General features: G+C 40.9%; 1 protein-coding gene across 1 annotated transcript; it reads left to right on the top strand.

The window, feature by feature from the left end:
* Window positions 1-742: 742 nt before the first annotated feature.
* On the top strand, window positions 743-2,605 carry LOC121972324 (pectinesterase-like). Its single transcript, XM_042524005.1, has 2 exons — window positions 743-1,610; window positions 1,914-2,605. Exons 1-2 carry the CDS (start codon window positions 743-745, stop codon window positions 2,603-2,605), a joined length of 1,560 nt encoding a protein of 519 aa, XP_042379939.1.
* The last annotated feature ends 8,962 nt before the right edge of the window (window positions 2,606-11,567 follow it).

Here is an 11,567-nt window from a genome sequence, read left to right as displayed (position 1 = left end):
CAAGGCTTCTACTCTATATATATTGACGTACGTACTTATTTGAACTCCATGGACCGACCTCAAACGATCGATATATATATATATACTGAGTCATCAATAGCGTAACATATATAGGCCATGCATGCTCAACCCTTATATATTAATTAACTTGATAATTTCAAACAAATTAAATTAATGTCATAATCAATCCTAACAAATCAAATCAATCGGGCATGACCAAAGCCTAGTTAGGCCAAGTTGCTCATGCCAAGTCCGATAAGATGAATGAGTCAAGCCTAATCAATTAAGATCTACAGAATAATAATATTAATTAAGTAAAGTACTGTTTAGTAATGAAGTTGACCTTCCTTAATTAGCACGTACGATTTGTTCTAATTGAATATATATATATTTACAAGGAAAGGAACGGAGATCATGTAAATATGACAATTAAATCAAATAAAATATCAATATATATTTTTTTTTATTGATTTACACTTATCCAATCAAATAATTATATATTGATCATGTTATTAATGAAATTGACCGATCGATAAGCACAAATAAATTATACACGGAATGAGATCGTCGAAATATAAATTTTGTATTGATTTACACTTATCCAATTTCATAATATATTGATCACAAACGAATTGAACCTGAACCTGAACCTTATATAAACGAAGAGCATGCATGCATGCAGCCGTACGTTTAATTACTTATTCTTCAATTCATCAAGAAAGTTTCTGCGAATTCTGCATCCATGGCGAATTTTTTGTTAGCTTTCCTCCTCCTCCTGCTGCTGCTACGGCTAGAACACTGCTACGGCGAGCCGATGGTGTCATATTGTTCCCGCACCCCCTACCCTGACGTGTGCAGCTCCATGGTCAATCGGTCCGACTCGGTCTTTGAGCAGTCGTCGTCGCTGACTTGGAATGGATTCCGTGATCTCCTCCACCGGGCCACCCTCGAGAGGGCCGTCCTCGCCCACCAGCGGGCCGGGGAGAGGAACCCGAACCAGTTCGACGAGCCGAGGAGACGGGCCTGGACTGACTGCGTCGAGCTGCTGGCTGATACGGTCGGCCTAGTGAACCGGTCGCAGGTTCGCCCGGGTCACGACGCACAGACGTGGCTCAGCGCCGCCATGACGAACCAGCGCACGTGCCGCGATGGCTTCCTCGAGCTCGGTTTGACGGCGCCGGTGATAGACGACGGCGAGCTAACAGAGTCGATCAGTAACTTGCTCGCCGTTAACAACGCGATGCTGATTGCCGCCGGTGGGCAGCATAAACGGCGCCGCCGTTTGGGGTTATTGTTCCCGGAGTGGGTGGCGGCGGCCGACCAGAAGCTACTGGCGGCGTCGGACGTGAAATCGGATCTCGTGGTCGCGAAGGATGGCTCTGGCGACTACAAATCCATTGTCGAAGCCGTGGCGGCTGCGGCCAAGGCGAGGGGAGGAAGCACGGCGAGGTTCGTCATTCACGTGAAGGCCGGCGTCTACGAAGAGTACGTGGAGATTCCTAACTCGATGGAGAATTTAATGATGACCGGCGACGGGATAGATGCTACTGTGGTGATGGGGAACAGGAGCGTTAAAGGCGGCTACCGCACCTTTCAATCGGCCACCTTCGGTTAGTTATATATATAATGTGTACATCAACTAACTAACTAACTAACAGTTAGTTGTAGTTTTTTTACCAGCGATAAAAAGTACTAGTTTAATTAATTGCAAAATTAAACAATCATACAAGAAATAGATTTTCCCTTTGCTAGCTTCTAATTAATCAATAATTTCTAAAACTATTTGATTTCATTTTACTCGATGTATCAATAATTTCTAGGACTTACGTATTATTGATCTATTTAATTAATATTTCTTCAAATTGGTCAGGATCCGTTTAATTAATGTTTGTAATTCAATGTACATTGATTAGGCGTATCAGGCAACGGATTCATCGCCCGCGACATGACGTTCGAAAACACGGCCGGGCCGGAAAAGGGACAGGCGGTGGCGCTCCTATCCAAGTCCGACCACTCCGTCTTCTACAGATGCAGCTTCAAGGGTTACCAGGACACCCTCTACGTCCACTCCCAAAGACAGTTCTACCGAAACTGCGACGTCTACGGAACCATCGACTTCATCTTCGGCAACGCCGCTGTTGTCTTCCAGAACTGCAACCTCTACGTGAGGCGGCCTATGAACGGCCAAGCGAACGTTGTCACGGCTCAGGGCAGGAGCAGCTCGAACGAGCCCACCGGCATATCGATCCACAACTCCGTCGTGGCTGCAGCATCCGACCTCGCGCCGGTGCAGGGGTCGTTCAGGACGTACCTCGGCCGACCGTGGAGGGAGTATTCGAGGACGGTGGTGATGAAGACGAAGCTGGAGGACTTGATCGACCCGGCGGGGTGGTTGGAGTGGAATGGCAGCTCCCCACCGAGCACGTTGTACTACGGGGAGTTCATGAACACTGGCACCGGCGCCGACACGAGTAGGAGGGTGAATTGGAGTGGTTATCACGTGATCAATAACTCGTCTGAAGCTGAAAAATTCACCGTCGGAAGCTTCTTGTCCGGCGACTCGTGGATACCATCCACCGGCGTTCCTTACACGCCAGGCCTATAAATTAATTATACATTGTGCTATATAAATAAAGGGAAAAACTGGAATAAATTGTGTTTCTAAGTAAAAAATTAAATTTTTTTTACTTTGTTCTATTTTCGAGTCATGAGTCATCGTATGTTTATCATTGCACAATTCATTATTGCAAACCCTCCATCTAATCACGTGGCACCTATTTAAGTGAGTCGGTGAGTTAACTTAATTAAAAAATGTCCTTATAAAAAACACTTATTAAAATTGATTACTTTTAAAAATTTAATATCGCTTTTAACGACACATTTTATAATTATAACGTCACTTATTAGCACTTTAAATTTTATAATTTTTTTATTCTAAATGATAGATGAATTATGATGATATATAAATATTAAATTCAAGTTATATATATATTTTAAATGAATTTAGCAATATAATTTTTATAAATTATTATAATGACATTTATTAATATCATTATTAAAACATTTTAAATGATTACTTTTTGTTGTTGTTGTTGGAATGAAAAGTACTTTGTGGAAGAGGGATCATTAAGCTAAGAACTTAAACTTGTTTTGAAACCTTTATTTTACTTGAAATGTTGGCTTGGTTACAAAATGAGATCTAGTGTTGAAAATTAAACTTAATTGTGGATAAAGGTAGAATATGATAAGGTGGCAACTATTGATTAGAATGAGAGTTCGTGACAAGATATAGAATATGTTGAGGTGACAATTCTTAATAAGAATGAGAGTTTATGACAAGATATAGATAGAATATGAAGAGATGACAAATGATAAAGGATCAAGATTCAATGTATCTGAGAGTACGGGTTATCCAATAAGCCTATACATATGTTAACATTTTAACGAAAGTTGAGTTCACGTTTCAGTTTTTTATTCTCCTCTTCCACGTAGAGTGCATTTCTTCTCCCACAATTCTTTGTTTTCAACAAAGTGGTATTAGACCTATGGCTAATAGAGATATGACTCCCTTCAAGTTCTGGCACTATGGCGAGTAATTATGATAATTGGAGTATCAAGATGAAGGCGCTTCTTAGAGCTCATGATGTATGGGAGGTCATGGAGAAAGTCTACATTAAACCGCATAGTGACTCGACGCTATCTCTTACTGAAAAAATCATTTTGAGGGATTTAAGAAAGAGAGACAAGAAGGCTCTCTTCCTCATTTATCAAACTTTAGATGAGGATGACTTTGAGAAAATCTCAAGTGATACTTCAGCCAAGCAATCATGGGGAAAACTCCAAGTCTCGTATCAAGGAAAAGAAAAAGTAAAAAAGGTATGAGTTCAAACATTAAAAAGTCAATTTGATGCTCTTCATATGAAGAAATTGTTAGTAATTAGCCCTAAGAGCCAGTCATGAGATGATTAGGCTTTTTGGATTAATCATTGAGTTATACTCGAATGAACCCACTCATTGGATTAAGTGTAATTATTGAGTTAGACTCAAATAAATCCTATTGTTGGATTGAGTCGAATTGCATGGGAATCAATGGGTTAGACTCATTGGGTGAACTTGAGTTCACCAAAAAAGTTGAATGGTCAAAATTCAACCATTGGATTGAATGGTTGATTTTGAGTCATTGGATTAGAAGATGAAAGGGTGGAGACTCTTGGTATTCCATGGGATGGCTATAAATATCATTTGGATGATATTTTTCATAAGATTTTCATCACTTGAGAAGGTGAAAGGTCTCCTTGATCTTCTTCTTCCTCCTTCCCTCTTCTTGGCCGAAACTCCTAGTTGAGGTTGCTAGCACAACCTTAGGTGTTTTGATCTCCATCTTGCTTTGTTTGTGAGACAATCGAAGGCAAGGCTTGTTTGTGTGGATACCATAGAGGCGCGAACAATTGATCGTGCTGTGATCCGAGCTGTCGAGAGATCGCGAGCACGCTTCAAAGGTATAACTCTATCATGTCTTTAAATCTAACTTAGTATAATATTATATTCCCTTCGCATGAATCTTCAGGAGGAAGTAGGTTTTTCCACTGCGCATTTGCGTGTTTAGCAACCTATTTCCCTACAGTAGTATCAGAGCCACTTGCGAAGGGATATGCTAAGTTGTAATTAGTAATTTTTATATATGATATAGAAATTGCATGATAGAGTTTTCTATGATTGGCAAAATTTAAAGTTTCGGCCACACGAGACTCTCGGTCAGATCAAGAGTCTCGTCCATATTCTGAGTCTCGGCTAAATCCTGAGTCTTGACCCAAGTGGGTGTTTTATTGGGCACAAAACGAAGTTGGTATGTGACCAACAAGGTCTCGGCCATAGATGTTTTGTTTGGAACGAAACATAGTTGGTATTGTGGGTAGTAGGGTCTCGGATAAGGCAGCAACTCATAAAAGAGTATGCAAAATAATTTTTGTTTCAGGGGCGCTGCCAGCAGTTGAGTCCACCATCTGGTCGATCCTAGGAAATGGATAATGTTGGAACCCTAAGGTGTTTTGATGTGATCAAACAAGCGAAGTTAGGTCCTGCATTTGTTTAACCCTTGTGTCTAAGTGTGCAGGAGCTTAGGAACACAGGAAGTCGAGCGGAAGACGCGGCAAGCGAAAAGGACGGCACGGGAGAGAGCCGACGGGCTCAGTGAGTCCGATGGACGAGGTGACCGCGGAAGAGTACACCGGTGGACGAGAAGAACGTGCGCGGCGTTCGAGGGACGAGAAAGCGGGAAGGAAGGCTGCTCGAGGAGAAGGCCGGAACTTGGGTTCGGGTGAGCCCTATTCCGGATGGCCGAGATCACCCAAGCTAGTCTAGCCGGAGTTGAAAACCCGGACCGAGACGAGCTGAACCGAAGCAGAGCGACCAGACGAAAAAAGTCAACCAGAGATGACTTTTTGGGTCTGGGGTGCCCGGAGCTGACCGGGGCGCCCGGACCGAAGTTGTTGACCAGATCGAGTCAAACTCGATATAAACGTTCGGGGATAAAGTTTTATCCCCCCAGGGCGCCCGGATCATTTAACTCACTTTTAATCCATTTTTCTCTGTGCTTTATTTTCTTTTGTACTGTCAACGCTGTAAGAGGCTACTCCGCCCAGAGGAGAATCAGATAGTGCGCCATCTTTGCCTTGGATTAGCAATCCTCTGATTGCAAACCAAGTAAATCTCTTGTGTCTGCTCTTTTCTTTTTAGTCTCTTAGTTTTATTATTACAAGTGTCTTTTAAATTACTTGAATATCAGAGAAGGGTTTTGGTTTAATTTTTGTAGGGCAATTCACCCCTCCCCTCTTCCCGGCCTCCAAAGGGACCTACAAGTGGTATCAGAGCAAGGCGCTTCAGGAGGACTAACCGTCGATCGAAGCAACAAGATGGCCGGACCAAGCATCGTTCCACCAAAATTCGAGGGGGACTTCGCGGACTAGAAGCGACGTATGGAGGTATTCCTAAGAACTGATTTTGAAATTCGATTTATTATGAAATATGGTTTTGTAGCTCCAATGAATCAAGATAGAGAAGAAAAAGAAGAGAGCCACTGGACAAAAAAGGAGCAAAATGAGTCTGTAGCAAACAGTCGTGCGGAATATCACCTGCTGAGTGTGTTGCCGCCTCAAGAGTTCAACCGCATCGGAAGCTATTCATCTACCAAAGAACTCTGGGAGAAGTTCCTGGAACTCCACGAAGGCATGTCTAAGCAAAGCTCGCTAAAAGAGACATCCTCCGGAACAAGCTAATGAACATCCGACTGGAAAAAGGTGAGAAGGTAGCCAGTCTACACGCAAAGGTAAAAGAACTAATTACTAGTCTCGAGAACCTCGGAGAAACGATAACAAATCGGGAAACAATACGCTACGCACTCAATGCGTTTCCCAGAACATCAGATTGGACATCAATCGTCGACGCCTACTACATTTCGAAAGACCTGGAAGTAAGTACTTTAGAAGAACTATTCTCCACTCTTGAATTGCATGAAACTAGGTGTGCAGGAACAAAGGAATCAAGCCAGATGATTGCGCTAAACGCAGCCAAAAGGGATGAACCCGAGTCAGACTCAGAGGATGATCAGGAAGCGCACATGGTAAGAAACTTTAAAAAAAAATTTAGATCTAATAAATTTAAAGAAATGCAGAATAAAAAGAATCCAAGAAATAGAAGAAGGATGCGCTGCTACCAGTGTCAAAAGGAAGGACACCTAAAAGAAGACTGCCCAGAACTAAAGAAGGACAAAGGCAAGATTCCCAAGAAGCACAAGAACCTAAAAGCTACTTGGGACGACACTTTTTCATCGGAGTCCAAGATTCAAGAATATGTCGGGATAGGACTGATGGCAAGCTACGAAGGACAGAGTACATCAGAGGGAGCGACCTCAGATGGAAGTAGCGAAGCAAGGGGAGATTCAGGCTTCAAGTCTGATATGGTAAGTGATGTATGCCTCTTACCCCCCTGATGAACTTTACTTTGGTATTAAGGCAATGGAAAAATCCATGTATAAATTAGAAAATAAAAATACCAAATTAGAAAATGTAATTTTAGAAACAAAAAGAATTTTGGTAAAATCATGTCTTATAGAGGATTTTGATAAATTGAAAATTGAAAATGAAAAACAAAAAGAAGAAATAGAAAGATTGAAAAAATCTAATGGTTCAAATATTTTTACTTTTAGAAATTATAGAGGTTTAAATTAGTATTATAGATTTCATCAAAGTCAAATTAGAAATATATCAAAAATCTATGTGCCTAGGAAATACTTGGTTAATTCTGTAGGTAGGAACCTCTATTGGGTTCCGAAAACATGTTTAATTTAAAATTAAAATTAGACTTAGCATTTTCAGCAAGGAAATTAAACAACTAATTTCTTTATAAGGCTTTGTCTAAGGAAGTGGTTGTTGCTCCAATAACCAAGAAGGTCTAGTGCCTCGCCACGACCAGGAAGCCAAGTATCGAAATGAAAAGTTTAATTGATTAACTGAAAGAGTATTAATTTAAATTACTTAATGCTTTAAAAGAGTTATTCAATTTGAGTTAGAAAATATTTTAAAAAAAATTTAACTTGACCTAGAAATTTTTTATTACCTTAGAATTTTTTTTTATAAAAATTACCTTAAATTTTTTTTTAAAAAAAAAATTTACTAAGAATTTTTTTACATAATTTTTTTTCGAAAGAAAAATTCTGAAGAGTGTCTTTACTTAGAAATTTTTTAAAAAAAATTTTTACACTTAAAAATATTTTTGATTTACATTAGACTTGTTTATATCCCCAATTTTTTTGTGATCAAAGGGGGAGATGTATGTTAAGTCTAGGGGGAGGTAATATAATTTTTCAATTGAAAAATATTTGGACTTATGTGAATATAAATTGTTTTTATTGTATAAGTTTACCCTAACTTAACTTGGGTTACTCGCATCAAAAAGGGAGAGATTGTTGGAATCCCAAGGTATTTTGATGTGATCAAACAAGCTAAGTTAGGTCCTGCGTTTGTTTAACCCTTGTGTCTAAGTGTGCAGGAGCTTAGGAACATAGGAAGTCGAGCGGAAGACGCGGCTATCAAGAAGAACGACACGTGAGAGAGCCGACGGGCTCGATGCGCCCGAGGGACGAGGTGACCGCGGAAGAACGTGCGCAGCGTTCGAGGGACGAGAAACCGGTAAGGAAGGCTGCTCGAGGAGAATGCCGGAACTTGGGTTCGGGTGAGCCCTATTCCGGATGGACGAGATCACCCAAGCTAGCGGAGCCAGAGGTGAAAACCCGGATCGAGACGAGCTGATCCGAAGTAGAGCGACCAGACGAAAAAGTCAACCAGAGTTGACTTTTTGGGTTCGGGGCGCCCGGAGCTGACCGGGGCGCCCGGACCGAAGTTGTTGACCAGATCGAGTCAAACTTGATCTGAACGTTGGGGGATAAAGTTTTATCCCCCATGGTGCCCGGAACCCCTTCGGGGCGCCCCGACTAGTGCAATAAATATAGCACTGGTTTGCACAGATCATTTAACTCACTTGTAATCCATTTTTCTCTGTGCTTTATTTTCTTTTGTTCTGTCAACGCTGTAAGAGGCTACTCCACCCAGAGGAGAATCAGATAGTGCGCCATCTTTGCCTTGGATTAGCAATCCTATGATTGCAAACCAAGTAAATCTCTTGTGTCTGCTCTTTTCTTTTTAGTCTCTTAGTTTTATTATTACAAGTGTCTTTTAAATTAGTTGAATATCCGAAAAGGGTTTTTGGTTTAATTTTTGTAGGGCAATTCACCCCTCCCCTCTTGCCGACCTCCAAAGGGACCTACAAGTGGTATCAGAGCAAGGCGCTTCAGGAGGACTAACCGCCGATCGAAGCAACAAGATGGTCGGACCAAGCATCGTTCCACCAAAATTCGAGGGGGACTTCGCAGACTGGAAGCGACGTATGGAGGTATTCCTAAGAACTGATTTCGAAATTCGGTTTATTATGAAATATGGTTTTATAGCTCCAATGAATCAAGATGGAGAAGAAAAAGAAGAGAGCCACTGGACAATAAAGGAGCAGAACGAGTCTGTAGCAAATAGTCGTGCGGAATATCACCTACTGAGTGTGTTTCCGCCTCAAGAGGTCAACCGCATCGGAAGCTATTCATCTACCAAAGAACTCTGGGAGAAGTTCCTGGAACTCCACGAAGGCACGTCCGAAGCAAAGCTCGCTAAAAGAGACATCCTCCGGAATAAGCTAATGAACATCCGACTGGAAAAAGGTGAGAAGGTAGCCAGTCTACACGCAAAGGTAAAAGAACTAATTACTAGTCTCGAGAACCTCGGAGAAACGATAACAAATCGGGAAACAATACGCTACGCACTCAATGCGTTTCCCAGAACATCAGATTGGACATCAATCATCGACGCCTACTACATTTCGAAAGACCTGGAAGTAAGTACTTTAGAAGAACTATTCTCCACTCTTGAATTGCATGAAACTAGGTGTGCAGGAACAAAGGAATCAAGCCAGATGATTGCGCTAAACGCAACCAAAAGGGATGAACCCGAGTCAGACTCAGAGGATGATCAGGAAGCGTACATGGTAAGAAACTTTAAAAAGTTTTTTTAGAGCTAATAAATTTAAAGAAATGCAGAATAAAAAGAATCCAAGAAATAGAAGAAGGATGCGCTGCTACCAGTGTCAAAAGGAAGGACACCTAAAAGAAGACTGCCCAGAACTAAAGAAGGACAAAGGCAAGATTCTCAAGAAGCACAAGAACCTAAAAGCTACTTGGGACGACACTTCTTCATCTGAGTCCGAGATTCAAGAATATGTCGGGATAGCACTGATGGCAAGCTACGAAGGACAGAGTACATCAGAACCCAGCATCGATGAAGGGGGAGCGACCTCAGATGGAAGTAGCGAAGCAGGGGGAGATTCAGGCTTCAAGTCTGATATGGTAAGTGAGGTATGCCTCTTACCCCCCTGATGAACTTTACTTTGGTATTAAGGCAATGACAAAATCCATGTATAAATTAGAAAATAAAAATACCAAATTAGAAACTGAAATTTTAGAAACAAAAAGAATTTTGGCAAAATCATGTCTTATAGAGGATTTTGATAAATTAAAAATTGAAAATAAAAAACTAAAAGAAGAAATAGAAAGATTGAAAGAATCTAATGGTTCAAATATTTCTACTTTTAGAAATTATATTGGTTTAAATTGGTATTATAGATTTCATCAAAGTCAAATTAGAAATATATAAAAAATCTATGTACCTAGGAAATACTTGGTTAATCCTGTAGGTAGGAACCTCTATTGGGTTCCGAAAACATGTTTAATTTAAAATTAAAATTAGACTTAGCATTTTCAGCAAGGAAATTAAACAACTAATTTCTTTATTTGGCTTTGTCTAAGAATGCCTAGTGCCTCGCCACGACCTGGAAGCCATGTATCGAAATGAAAAGTTTAAAGAGTTATTCAATTTGTGTTAGAAAATATTTAAATTTTTTTTTTAACATGACTAAGAAATTTTTTATTACCTTAGAATTTTTTTATATAAAAATTGCCTTAAAATTTTTTTTTTAAAAAAATTACTAAGAATTTTTTTACTTAAATTTTTTTTTCGAAAGAAAAATTCTGAAGAGTGTCTTTACTTAGACATTATTTTTTAAAAAATTACACTTAAAATATTTTTTAATTTACCTTAAACTTGTTTATATCTGCAATTTTTATGTGATCAAAGGGGGAGAAGTATGTTAAGTCTAGGGGGAGGTAATATAATTTTTCAATTGAAAAATATTTGGACTTATTTGAATATAAATTGTTTTTATTGCATATTTTTACCCTAACTTAACTTGGGTTGCTCACATCAAAAAGGGGGAGATTGTTGGAACCCCAAGGTGTTTTGATGTGATCAAACAAGTTAAGTTAGGTCCTGCGTTTGTTTAACCCTTGTGTCTAAGTGTGCAGGAGCTTAAGAACACAGGAAGTCGAGCGGAAGACGCGGCTAGAGAGAAGGATGGCACGTGAGAGAGCCGACGGGCTCGATGCGCCCGAGGGACGAGGTGACCGCGGAAGAGTACACCGATGGACGAGAAGAATGTGCGTGGCGTTCGAGGGACGAGAAACCGGGAAGGAAGGCTGCTCGAGGAGAAGGCCGGAACTTGGGTTCGGGTGAGCCCTATTCCGGATGGCCTAGATCACCCAAGCTAGCGGAGCCGGAGTTGAAAACCTGGACCGAGACGAGCTGATCCGAAGCAGAGCGACCAGACGAAAAAAGTCAACCAAAGTTGACTTTTTGGGTCCGAGGCGCCCGGAGCTGACCGGGGCGCCTGGACCGAAGTTGTTGACCAGATCGAGTCAAACTCGATCTGAAAGTTGGGGGATAAAGTTTTATCCCCCCAGGGGGCCCGGAACCCCTTCGGGGCGCCCCGACCAGTGCTATAAATATAGCACTGGTTTGCACAGATCATTTAACTCACTTGTAATCCATTTTTCTCTGTGCTTTATTTTCTTTTGTACTGTCAACGCTGTAAGAGGCTACTCCGCCCAGAGGAGAATCAAATAGTGCGCCATCTTT

This window comes from Zingiber officinale, chromosome 4A (assembly GCF_018446385.1).
Source record: "Zingiber officinale cultivar Zhangliang chromosome 4A, Zo_v1.1, whole genome shotgun sequence".
In the NCBI taxonomy this organism is placed as follows: Eukaryota; Viridiplantae; Streptophyta; class Magnoliopsida; order Zingiberales; family Zingiberaceae; genus Zingiber; species Zingiber officinale.
Note: the sequence above shows the minus strand (reverse complement) of the source record. Positions and strands in the feature narration are given on the sequence as shown.